This window comes from Cloeon dipterum, chromosome 2 (assembly GCF_949628265.1).
Source record: "Cloeon dipterum chromosome 2, ieCloDipt1.1, whole genome shotgun sequence".
Lineage (NCBI taxonomy): Eukaryota > Metazoa > Arthropoda > Insecta > Ephemeroptera > Baetidae > Cloeon > Cloeon dipterum.
In genome coordinates this window covers 23280759-23294373 of record NC_088787.1, presented here as the reverse complement: position 1 = coordinate 23294373, position 13615 = coordinate 23280759, and the positions used below count along the sequence as shown (strand labels likewise).

The 13615-nt window shown below is 38.9% G+C and overlaps 1 protein-coding gene across 1 annotated transcript in view; it reads left to right on the top strand.

Annotated features, from left to right (window-relative positions):
- Nucleotides 1-13615, top strand: part of LOC135936924 (uncharacterized) — a 49115-nt gene that overhangs the window by 18082 nt on the left and 17418 nt on the right. Inside the window, exon 2 of the mRNA XM_065479933.1 lies at nucleotides 10116-10248. Coding sequence (XP_065336005.1) covers nucleotides 10141-10248 — 108 coding nt within the window. The 5' untranslated portion in view covers nucleotides 10116-10140. The remainder of the gene's footprint in view (nucleotides 1-10115; nucleotides 10249-13615) is intronic.

Below are 13615 nucleotides of genomic sequence, written 5' to 3'. Positions count from 1 at the left end.
TGATTGAAAGGGTTGGCCGGCTTCCGACTGCGTGTGTGCGCGGTCATGAATAATGCAGAAAATACACATCTATCGCCGCCCTTTGTCAGTGTCTCTTTCTCTCAGCTTGGCGGCCAACGACGCGTCGGCCCGAATCGCCTAGCTTTTGATCCTCGCAATTTGCTCATCCAATTTCAAATCCCGGCGCAGTTTTTTCGTTGCTTTTTACGCTTGGCATCAGGAATAGTAGTGAATACATTTTTCTGGCCTTGACGGCCAATTGCACTTTACAAACTGTCAGCAGTTTATTTTATTTATTTATTTATTTATTGGCACTTTTTAGTTGTTAAAGAGGAAACCATATAGCCAAAACGTTTTAGTCGACAGTATATTTTTGGTTCTGTTTACCTTTTTATTTTTATTCCTCAAGCGAGATAACAATTTTTTTAGTGTAGATGTGGCAAACAGCATTTTTAAAACTTCCCAACCGTAGCGATACAAATAAAACATCAATAACTTTACCAAAGTCCTGGTTGGATACTTATTTCAATAATCCAAATTCCAGTCGAATAAATCCGAGAAAATAAATTTAATGCGCAAAAGCATCATTAGCTAAGTGCAAAGCCAGCTTCCGTTTACAAATCACTGAAGCGGCAGGAAATCCCGGAGCGCGCGGGCAAGCGTTCCCGTGCCAATGACGGGTAAAGCTTCCGCTGTTTAAAATCGACTGGCAAACAAACTGTCGCTAATTCGGCTGCAACAGCACCTGTTCCGAAATCCCGGCAAATGGAAAAGGCCAATGAATGCGAATAAATAGTGCCGGACTGGCGGGGAGCGCGGAAAAAATGAGCATTCCAATGCACTGAGTGCCGAGCGGTGCGATACGGCCATGAAACTTTCATGAGTCACGCACGCACATCAAGGGTGTGCCAGCGAAGGGGCGTGAAACACACCGTCACCGCCCTTATCAATTCGCCCTTTCGTGCTGTTGCTGGGAAGGAAATACGTGTCAATCAGCACAAGGTTTGTTCATTTTTTCCTAAATAATACTCGCTAGGCTCTGTGAAGTTGCGAACAATCTAATTTAAAAGTATTTTTCCTTTCTAAATAGATTTTAACTCTATCAATATAATAATTTGACCATTATATTATACCTGCAACGTAAGTGTAGTTACACCTATTTGCAAGTTTGATATTTTCCGTGGCTTACTTTAGCACTGACCTCTAGGTCAAGATCTAAAATAAACCGGTTCTTATACATTAAACATATTTTTTATTGCATAATTGCTTTTTTCAGTTAAATTCCACGGCCTATATACAAAAATGGAAAATGAGTAAATTTTTAAAAAAATTAGGAAAGTATTTTTATTTTGTAAGAAAGTACCAAACACAAAAGATAATTTCTATTTGTGTTAATAACCATTGATTTATGAGGAGATCGAGTTATGAAAAATTTTGAGTGCTAATTGCTATCATTGATAATTTGTATGAAAACGTAATTGCTCTTTCTCTAGGGAAAGTATTCTAAAAGAACCTCTCTTTCACATATTAAAAGAATCTAAAATAACGTATATTTTCTAAACCATTTCTAAGAAATGGGGGAAAAAAGACCATACATTTTTTGAACTATTCATTTTTATCAGCACCTAAACTAAGACTCTTTGTTTTGAAAAATTTTGAAAAATCATAATTATGAACCTCATCAGTTACACTTTGGTTAATTTTGTAAGCTTTTTGATAGATGCTCCGCTTTGATTATTGGAAAATCACAGTATGCCGATAAGCAGCCTCATAGCTATAGGGGCTGTCAGACTTCAATCGAATATTTGTGAAAGCTTATCTTTGATATAACATCAAACATAGCCAAATATTCGGCATTTTCACAGGGAATTTTATGTCTGGAAGCATTGTCGAATACCCAAAGAAATAGGTATTCAGTGTATCATCATACCATCAAAAGTCGATAATTCACAAGGAAAAGGCGGTTTTAATTACTACTATAAGAGGCAGCGAAAGCGGGTATTTAGGTCCGCTCCGGGAGAAGATATAATTGCATGCCATAATTCTCGTCGTAAGTCTGCGTAAGCCTCTTATCTGTGCAAGCAAACGCTCGTTGCATCACTGCCCCCCCGCGGCATTATTTCCATATGTTTATTATGTTCACGACGTCGAATTTTTCAGGGCCCCTCGCAGTGCAAGCAGGCACGAAACACACTCGACTCGGCAAAAATAAAACCAAAAATCGACTTGCAAATTGCGGCAGTGTTCGCGTTGCACGAGCAATTAGGCGCTTTGCGGTGTTTGCTGTGTCAGCCGCCGAAATCGGTCGATCCGTCGCCCGAATCTAATTAAAACCTGCGCCGCGGCGCTTCGGCTACTAATTGCAACGCCAACTGGGCGTCACCGCTTAGGCAACCAGTGCGGCAAACGCGTCTAATCTGAGCAAACACGCTAAAAGCTTCTCTTGCTAGTGTGAAATTGAGATTAGAGATTTGAAATAGAATTCGCTGCGGCGACGCATAAACGAAGCAAATTATTATTTGATGAGTATCAGCATCAAAATCTACCATGAGCATTTCCCAGCTATATAAGTTGACATATTAAGTGGAATTGTGTCCTGAAATTTGAGTTATTTTGTGAGAGGTTGGATAGCTGAGAAGGATGAAAAGTGACGTTCTGGTGGACTGGGGCTACATAGTCTTAAAATACAATTTTCAGCTGGATAAACCAGAAACACGTACATTTCTATTAATCGCTTGTTAAATTTTGACCTGGATAATTTTAAAACCCTAGAGTTTCGCAGCCCCAAACTTTTTATCTGCTATCGAACGATATAATTTATATATTACTCTTCATATATTCAACTAGAAATGTACTGGGAAAAAGAAATCGCCATTTAATGATCACCTATTAAACAACGTTCTAAAAGGTATATCATCTTTGTATGCTATAATCAACAGTTTTAATTGGACGCGGACTCTACTCCAGAGCCAGTTTAAAGTTTCTATAACAAACTCCTAAATGAAGTAAATAAATATTATCTGGAAAGATGTTCAACGACGGGTATCTGAGTGTTGTATTCTCCGAGGAAAAGTGTAGATCGAACGCACACATATATCCTGTTCGGCTGTTTCGCCAATATCACTCCCTTAGCGTCGCAGCCGAAGCCACAATTTGGAGGAAATTCCTCGTCGTCAAATCACGAGACGCGTGTTGTGGATTTCACAATGCGAAAATAGTTCATTTCGAGGGTAAATTCCTGGGACAGCTAGTCAGTCGCACGTCGCCGCGGCTTTAATCATCCTTGAGCAGAATATTTAATTAAGCTGGATTCCGACACTGCGCCGACGGATTGTTCTGTCATTTCTCATTGAGACAAAATGCCAGTGGCACTTAATTGGAGAAGTTTTTAGACACCTTGTCAACCATTCTCAAGCCGACCTGACTGAGAGGCTACAAATAATGTGGTTTTATTTCGAAACTCATTTCTAGCAGAGATGATAGCGAAAAGTACGAAGCGTTGTGTCAATTGCACACGCAATGAAACAATGTCTTTCTGAGTTTTAAGGTTCATTATTTGCATTTTATCTGTGAATATTTATTTCTGAGATGTCACCTTCTAGCAGATCAAGATGGCTTAAGAAAACTAAATTTTAGATTCGGCTTTACAACTCTTACAAAATTTTTTTAAAATAGTATGGTTGGCAAAAGTAGATAATTCTGGAGAGAGAAAATTAGAGCGCCCGTTCTCGCACTGAACAGTAGGCTGCTTTTGCGTTTTTTTTTAATTCACAAACATCTAAAACTCCATCCAATTATTTTAAGCAATTAAGCTTCCATTTTCTTGAGTGTCTTTTCGAAGATTTTATTAATTACCAAGAGAAAACATCCAGACTCTAATACCATTCTTAGGAGTGATGCTGTTGTATGTAAAACAAAATTGTTAAAGGTGTAATTCTTGTTGAAGAAAAGTTTCGGAAAAGCAGTTAAAGCCGTATCGTCGCTTGAATTTTTCCGTGCGGCTTGTTTGTTCGAACGCGCTGCTTAAAACTTTGCACTCGGAGTGCTCTCAGGGGCATTTTGCTGATATTTTCCGCGGCATAAAGTTTCCCGCCAACCTACTTGATCCACTCGACAGCCGCTGTTGCGAATAATTTGCGATTTGTGCGTCCGACAGGCACAAAAAACAACTCTGATGCTGGTTTTTGCGCATCAAGGGCCATTAAATTTGGCGATGTAATTATTCGCACAAAGTCTGCCTTTTCCTCTTAAATGTGCTAATCTAATATCGCTCTTGGCCAACGGTTCGTTGTCTGCGGACCAAGGCAAGCAGGGAGAGGGTTAGATATTGCTTGTTTCGTGCGCTTATCTCCGAACGTTTGGTTTTATCCGGCTTGAGCAGCGAAATGTTTGCTGCCTTGCGCTCCCATTGTTTGCGTTTCCACCAAAACGTGCTCTGATGTCCAATTATTTTTCGACGTGCTCCACGCTTTTCCAACAGCCCAATTTCCTTCACGAAAACAGGAAAAAAATTAAGCAAATGCTGCTTCCAAACCATGAGGCTTTTTCTCATTCGTGCCCATGCTAATATATTTTTAATTAATGATGAAATGCTAGATTTTCCGTTTGATTATCATGCTAAAAATCTGCCATGTTTAAAAATTACGAGTAAACAAATAAAGATAATTCGAAATTCGTGAACTGAAATTTGCTGATACTATCACAGTTGATAAAATATAAATTTACAGCCGTTAGGGAAATGCCGAGCCAATTCATTAGCGCAACGAGTCATTTTCCGCCTGTTGACAATTCATTAAAACTGGTCCGGGGAAAAAACGCCGGCGTCAGCACGCTTGCCAATTAGTTTTGGTCGCAAAAAGTAATAATGACGAGGCAGATGTGTCACTCATTTTGCACGAACGCATCGTTTGGCCTCAAAAAATGCGGATATTCTGGTCGCCGCTGCAAATAATCTGTCAAGCCTCGAATGGCACGCCTTTTGTGTCGCTTTTGTTCGACCCTAATTAGTCGTCAAGATGGCGACGCTCTCTTTAATTACTGCTCACTGCGCCTATTAATTAACTCTGTAAATGTGCGAGCCTAGAGCTTTGCTAAATAGAAAGCCTGCGAAAGTGTAGATTTTCAACTCCAATCAATTAAAAAGTTGCTTTGAAGAACAGTAATTCAAATTTTAAAGTATGTTAAAGGTTAAATCATACTTTTTGTGAAGACTGCTATCCCTTTTTTAACGAGTCAGTTTAATAGATGATCTCCCCTAAAAATTTCAAACTCTTTGATATATTAGAAATAACTGTAAAAATTTGTGCAATTTATTTCAATTAGAGCTACAATTTCCCGCTCTGGAAAGAGCCATTCAAATTTAAGTAGGTGCACAATAGAATTTGTGGCTTGAAATTTGCGCTCGTTGTAAAAAGTGTCACGTGCTTGTCTCTGTTCCGGCGATGATGGCAGCAAACGCCTGTTCTTTTCCAGGCCATTCCACTCCCGATTTGGTATTTGACGCACGTTTGGATTCGGCGCCATAAATTACTCCGAGGCTTTCTCGCCCGCGGCAATTCGCAACATTATGTGCCGATTTACTTTTCCCAAAAAATTTATTTCGCTGCACTTTATTTCAGTCGATGCCTGTTAAGATTAAAAGTCTTGTGATATTCCTTGTAGCAAAATTTATCAGCTTGATTTTTGTTAATTCAATTTTGCTTAAACGTTCTAACTCGTCATTTAACTGATTTCACGAAAGGTGCATTTTTTTAAATCCACAAGCCCATCTTGTGTGGTTTTAAAGATTATGCTTGTGTGAATATCAAACTGACAAGCCGTCAGATTTCTGGATTATGAAAGTGATATGAGTCCAAATAAATAATTATTTAGTATAATATTATATACCACACGTTTTAAAAGATAAGTCTCCCATTTCTGTCCAATTAATACTTGATTCAGTAACGAAAGGTGTTGATGCCGATAGTTATTCAAGTATTCTAGGTCAGGTGAAACAGGGCGGAAATTAATTAGCTGAGAATTTAAACTTTGATTTCCCTCTTCGCGCTAATTGATTCATTACTGCGAATCGTTGCATATCTCAAAAGTGACCGAGGATCGATTTTACTAATTGGTTCCAGGAATTTAATCGGAAACCGGCAGCGGAATCATTGGCTATACTGATTGTGAAGCTTTGATTTCATATTGGAAATATTTCAAGAGGAATAAGAGAAACGCGCAAAAAAAAGTTTTAACTAAAAACGTTACTGTCAAAGAACCCAGTAAAATTATTCTGCTGAAAATTCCAGGAATTTTATTTCAAGTCTTTCTGAGAGATGAGACCTTCTTTCAGGTCTGGTTGAGCAATTACGCGCTTTGTGGCTAATGTTGCGTGCAACAGACGCACGTAGCGTGCAACTTGTCAACAAGACTGACATATACAAACTGCTCTCTTTGTGTCGCCAACTTCCTACTACAGACTAGCTAAATGTTGCAGAAAGTTGGGTGTCAGGCGGGCAGCGGAACCAAAGTTATAAACTCTTCTGCCTGGACGAGTTATTTCCGAGAAATGGGACGCGTGAATGTTGTGTGTGAGATTTTTAACGTAGCAAGTATCAATGAATATGAGCAACTTCATAGGTCACACTGAGAAAGAGCAGTCATAATATGTCATCTAGGTTTTGATTTTATCTAATTATTTATTTATTCCTCCAATGTCATTTACATATATACAAAAAGAGAAAAAAGGCAAATGTCTCTAGGCTAGGTCATTGAAAAATATAAATCATTAATATAATTCGATTAAGATAGAGCTTGATAAATAGCAAGTCCGTTCCAAAGATTTATCATGACGTCTATATTCCAAGAGATGCAATTTTGAAAGTTATAGCAAGTAGTATAATAAAGATTAAAACCCTTGCGAGTTTTTATTGCAATCTATAAAACTTTAAATTTATTCCAATAACAAACAAACTAAATGTTTCTACATTATCCTCGACAATGTAGACTGAAACTTGAGTCATATGTAGCAGGGGCGCGCAATTTGTGGAATGGCAGACCGCAGTTGAAACAACACACGATTATACTGGTGTGCTACCGAATCGAAGAGGAATTCGTGACCGCAACCCTCTCCTGGCATTCCTGCACTGCTATATAGGAGGTTCGGTTTCGATCGGACCGGAAAGGAAAAGTGCACGCGGGATTTTGTGCGTCTCCTTAGCCCCGGGCGTGGAGAGCAACTTGTCTCGTGTGGGAATTAATTCTGCAGCACGAGCAGTCGGCAAACTTCGCCAAAGTGCTTCACAATTCAGTTTACACGAGTTCGCCGTTGTTTTCTCAGCGGAGGAGCAGCACAGCCGCAAATGTGTCTCTGAAAGTCTGAAATACGAGATCCGACTCATTGGGAAAAAGTGAACGCTGCGTTGATTTATTTATTTTCCATCGATTGAAAATTATAGCGTCCTCTTTTTTCGTCGGTGCGCACAATTTGCGTCGTTTGCAGCGAATATAAACGTCACAATCAGATGTGCTGGCAAATCCGCTGTGCAAACTCGATCGCCGCGTTGAGTCAATTTTATATATTTTATCAGAGCATGCAGTGTTTGCTCTGATGAAATTGAGTTTTGTGCAGGCACTGCAGTTAAAAAGTTGGAACGATGGCAAAAGGAGCGCATCAGCATTTGCGCATAGTGAACAAAACAGCCTTTAAAACATTAACACAGCAGTTTTGCGCTATAGCTCACTGATTACGAGGTAATGCAATGAAGATCAGAGTCATTTTAAACTATGTTAAACTGTTAATAGAAATCCTTAAAACTCTGTGAAACGTGTGCAAAATTTAGTATTAAAATTGAGTTATCCAAAGCAAAAAAAGAAAATCATATCAAGGAGAGTTACAAAATAAAATTGGCTATGAAAGACTTACTCCACGTCAACGGGCACAAGAAATTAAATATAACTCAAAACACTTTTGATGCCTCGATGATTGCGACGCTGGCAATGAAGACAAAGAGTTACACACTTATTTCTATAAAAGAAACATTTTGATTGGAATGGATTGCGAAAGTTCAAAAGTTTTCTTTCGTTTGGCGCAGCAGGAAAAGAAATTCAATTTGCAGGCTGTGTTGCTCTTGGAGACGGCTGTAAAAAGAAAGCGAGTCGACGAGTATCAAGATTTGCTCGCTAACAAGTTTGTCTTCGCGACACAATTGTCGTAAATTTCGCACGCAAGGCCAAGTGAGGAGCGACTCTCATCACTCTTGCACGATCCGACGAGGGAGGGAACGTGAGAGAGACAATCTAATCAGCAAATGTTTCCCCAATCAACAAAAAGCCGCCTCTCGCTTTTGCAGGAATACATCTGCACACTTTTAACTCTGACAAACGCGGGCCAAACATCGACGTCTGCAAGCCTCTTGAAACTTTAATCCGAGCAGACGCTCTCGCAGCTGAGAACATCTTTTTCCCTATTCATCCGTTTTCCTCCAGCAGCTGCTGGCCTCGTAATGCAAAACGGCTCTTTGGAGTTCGGAGCGGTTTGCTATTGATAACGAGAGCACACGCGAATGATTTCGTGCCGTTAAGTCAGCGGAAAATGTTCATCTGAATGGCCTCTTTCGACACTCAGGTGGAAGCCTTCGTTAGTATGATCGCAGTGGCCCGGGTGAATGGCTTCGTATTTTTTTCTTCAAATCTTAAGAGTTGAGGATTTATATGGGTAAGGATACTTGAGAAGAATATTGAGGGAAATGAATTGGTCTCTGAGAAATCTATGTGTCTATGAATTATTGATGAGGTATTTTTCACTGCCTAAAATTTTAGCAATGTTTTTGGAAAAATTGGGAAGTTAGTGGCTATTCAGAAGACAATAATTTCTAAAATGGTTGCGAGCTTCTTAGAAATTCTCTCTTGTAAGGTAAATAATTATTTATTCTTCTCCTTAAAAGCGTAATATCACGTAACTAATTAGTGTATAGCGTGTATAGAATTTCTGGACTGAATAATTTCTAGCAACTAACAGCTCAAGTTTTTTACTCGAATCGAGATACTAATGGCAATGCCGTCTTTGTAGGAACTTAAAACCAACAAACATCGGATTGCAACAGTTTTTGTTCAACAGACAATTGCCTTTGAAATTTTGCTCTGAGCTTTGAGGAGGAAGAAATAAGCTTTCCAATTAGGGCAAAACTCGTTTTTTTGTGCTTAGCGTTGAGCGGCTTTATTTTGCACTATACAAATTTCCACCTCATTGCGGTCAAGTGTCTATCCAACTTTCTGAGACTTCGCCTTGCAGCCACCACGCAAATAATCAATTAACCGTACACCCGATCAATAAAAATAAAATACAAAAATGTCCAGCAAGATCGGATCAGCTTGCAGATTATTAAATTTGCCAGCGCAAACTTGAATTATTGCGACGTGTACACTTGGTCGTAATTAAATATCGATCGGGCGCATTAACGGGATAAAGTGAGTAGTCATCAGGTGCAATATTCGCTACCGCGATTTTTCCACCGTATTGTGAAAGGGGTGATTACCCGCGTGGCAAGAAAGGAGGCACGCGGCCTTGATCAATTTCTCATCTCGTCGAAAGAAGAAACGCAGCTGCTGCACAATCCATCAGGAGCGCCATATACGTACATATTTCTTCCGCCGTGCAGTGATGCATTGCCTCGTTTTAATGAGGCCTCCAATCGCATTTTGCATACCCCCTCTTGCTCTTTGGAAAATGAATGTTAATGGGCGGGAGATAATATCTTTGCAGACTAAAATACTCCTGTCGTGGTAGCAATACACATTTTCCTTTTTTATTGCAATATATCAGCCAGTAAAATTTTAAGTATTCAGTTTTCTAACATTTTTCAATCGATGGGATGAACTTGAAACTCGAATTTGATGATATTTTTCATAAAAACGATTATCGGCTATCGGTACCAAGTTTAATCAGTTTAACAAAATTATACAAGTATTTACGTTTTATGGTGGTCCTGCAAATCATAAAAATTTAGAAGGTGTTAAGTTGTATCAAATTTAGGAGTGCTACATTTAAATAGAAATTTGTATTATACGATTTCTCTAGGATCTTTACTGAGACTAAAATGATAATAGAGATAAAAAGCTCACATTGTTTTTTGCAGAGCGGTGAACGTACATCTCAGCAAAATGAGACCTCCGCTGGTCGGACCGTACACGGTGTTGGCTCAGGATACAAAAGGGTGCTTCCACCTGCACGCGAGGACTGCCGCCATTACAGCCGCCATTTACACGACGGTAAGGAAACTAATTAACTTCTTTTTCTAATGTTGCAAAGAAATAAACTTGAAACTGATATACTTTTCAAATGTAATATTTATAGACGCAAATAGAGATTTTTAGTGTTTTCTTATTTTTCACTTGCACGGAACAACATTTTGATAACAAAAAGTTTATACGCAATTTGAAAGTATTGAAATCGATTAAATGAGCTAAATTCAACTTGAACCAACCAAATTAAGGATAAATTCGGGAAGAATCAAGCATATACATATAATATAGCAACTTTGGCCCTTTCCCAAAAACCAACGAAAAGCAATAATGTTTCCACAAAGTTTGGAAGGGCGCGACACAAGATTTAATTAGCACTGGCCGGCGCTCCGTGGCAGAAGGAATTTTTGCGTTATTAAAGTTGTTTGCCGCAGAGTCGGCTGTGCATCAACTCGCAGCACTTGTTGATTCTGGCTAATTTCGCATTCAAATGCTATTTGCACTGAAACTTGATCCGCTCTCTGATTAAACACACGCAGCCCTTCTCACCCGCCACTTTCACACAACGATCCATTTGAGTGGCCTTTTGGAGAATGATCCGCGTTAAAAAACAAAGAGCTCCTTGTTTTGTTGTTCAACGGAATTATCATTGAGCAAACTATCTGTGATAACATTAAACTATAGGAAATATCTAATATAAATCACGATGTATTGTGCTAAAATAAATTTTTAAATCAGTTAATATCAATTAATATATAAAAATTTCAAATTAATTCACCAGTTGCGTAAGCCCTTAATGTTCGAATCAAACAATAGATGACGCCAGCGGTGTCTTTCGATTTTAATGAGCTTCCCGCTGTGATTTCAGACTCAATCCTGCTTTCTGCTTCTAGAATAATTTCTTTAGATGCGCTGAAAATAAAAATCAGTCGAGCCAATATAAACGTCGGAAGATATTTTTTATTTAAAAAATAGTTTTTCCCGATCCTACCTTGACTGGCTAACCCATTTTGGTTTTCAGCACGTCAAAAGAAAACATATTAAGTGTGGAATGCACATTTGCAGGATTGAGTTTGAAATCGCAGCAGAAGTGTCTTATAAAATCGAAAATATTACGGTGGCGCTACAGTTCTGTTTCGGCTTCGAACACTTAAGGGCTTACACAACTAGTGAATTATACTTTATCAAGCACATCATAAAAATCTCGTATTGATTTTTTTTCATTGCAATGATAAGCATTAACCATATACATTTTTTGCTTGTATATCTTAAACCATATTTCATATATAGCGTGTAAAAATGAGCTCAGAATTATTTACATCAAATTTATGGACTCGTCAATTTGCTCCTGAGGGTACAGCTTTGCAAAGAGGTTTAGAATCTGGTCCAGTCAACCGGTAACTAATTTACTCGCTGACCTGCTCAGTTAATTCCCCTCGATGATTAGCAGGCATAAGGCGAACACGGCCACTGAATACACAGCAGCCAGATTTCACAGAATTAGTCCGCTTCAAAGGCGGTTGGCTCAAACTTTGGACCATCCGGGTAGCTTCCGTTTCGCTGAATAATTTCGAAAAGTTTTGGTATCCATCTCGCTAAGTTTTGAAAATAATTTCGATTAGATATTATTAAAACTATTTTAAAAGAGCAAACACGTATGAAATTGCATTTTTCTAAAGCATGGAAGGAAATAAATTGATTAAACTTTTCATACTTGTGATGAACAAGTTATCATCAAGGAAGGCATTTTTTGCGTAGCCATGAATGAAAAATGAATTAATGGCGAGCAATAGTTTTTCTCATGAAGCAATTTCGCATAATGTATATATATATATATATATATATATATATATATATATATATATATATATATATATATATATATATATTATGTATTTTATTCGCTGGGAAAGAGAAAAAAATATTGAATTCGCTGGTTTAGAACGAACTGCATCTAATCTTCGCCTATTTACACAATAATCTTCATTTCGTTCTACAGCAGCAGCGATTAAAAGTTCGCGTCTCGCTTGTTCTCGTTTTAAATTAATCCGGAAACCTGGAAAAGCGATAAATTGCCAGCTAATTGCCTCTCTCCCTCCAGTATCGCAGCAATAAATGATAATTTACGGTTATCACAGTTTATGCAGTGTCGACGAGCAGCGAGTTTTGAACCTCTGGTAATTACGACGTCGATTACGTGCGCGCTGGCGCCGGCTGGTTTCACTAAGTGAAAAATTGGCTTTGCAAATTACAAATCGCCAACTCGGTCACATGACGATCAATTTTTTTTCAATCGATATGGCTAACAATAAGCCAGAAAAAGAGAATGGAAATTAATTTCCAAGTTAGCCAGAATAATCAAGAAGTCCCTCCTTTGAAACAAGAGAGGCCGAGATTAACACCTTTTGCTAAATGAACTTGTCACTGCTGGGAGAGACACAAAGCGTGGTTCAAAGTTTGCGGTGGTGATTCTGCGAAATCGCTGGAGGTGTTCGCCCTAATCAGCGAGAGACAGGTCAGCGCGGGAGAGTAAATTAGCAGACGAAGCTAGGTTGACTGGGCGAATCGTATCGGCCGACGGAGCAGATTATGCAAAGCCTGTTTGCGAAGCAGTGTCTCGTCGGCTGATTGCTCAGGGTAGACACGCGCGCTAAGCCTTTGCGGAAGATGTTAATATTAATGACCATGCAGCTGGCCACTTCAAAGGCAAGCGGCAAATCAGATCACGCGTGGCCGCACCCGAAATGCTAACCCCGGCATTCGTAAACACGATCCGCCCGCAGCTGCAAAGATAACTTTGCGTCTCTGCTACTATAAAATTACTCATAGCCAACTGTTCCAAAATTGGAAATTTTTTAAAAAAATTTTCCTCAAAAGGATGAGTGAATTTTAAACTTAGGCTGCTATGCTTAAAGTTAGCAACCAGAAATTTTAAGAAAACCACAATGAAATCGGCAGCAAAAGACATGTACAGTTAAACAAATTTTCCACTTGTTCGTCGCTCATTATTAATAGTGTTCATTAAAGGAGAGAAACTCTAAAATTGCTTCAACCGTACAGTTTAGATGAATCTTTATTCGGATTCTGTTTCTGCTTTTTCTACGCCCTTCCGCTCGCGGTGAATAAAATGAAGGCAAATAAATTGAGGGCAAACTTAGCTAACGCAAAGGACTTGAGTGCCACGCATTACTGCTGAAATCCCTTCTGGCGCGAAATGGCTCTTTTGACCTAAGACGCGTGGCAGCAGTGGCGGAAAATTGGCACCGCTTCATGAAAACCATTAACATTAAGATGGGCTAAAAGTTCTGCTTTTCCTGGAAAAATTCTTAGAAAAGAAAAAATACCTGCAATTTTGAGGCTGGACCAGAAAAGTTTTAGTTAAATTGTAGCCTTC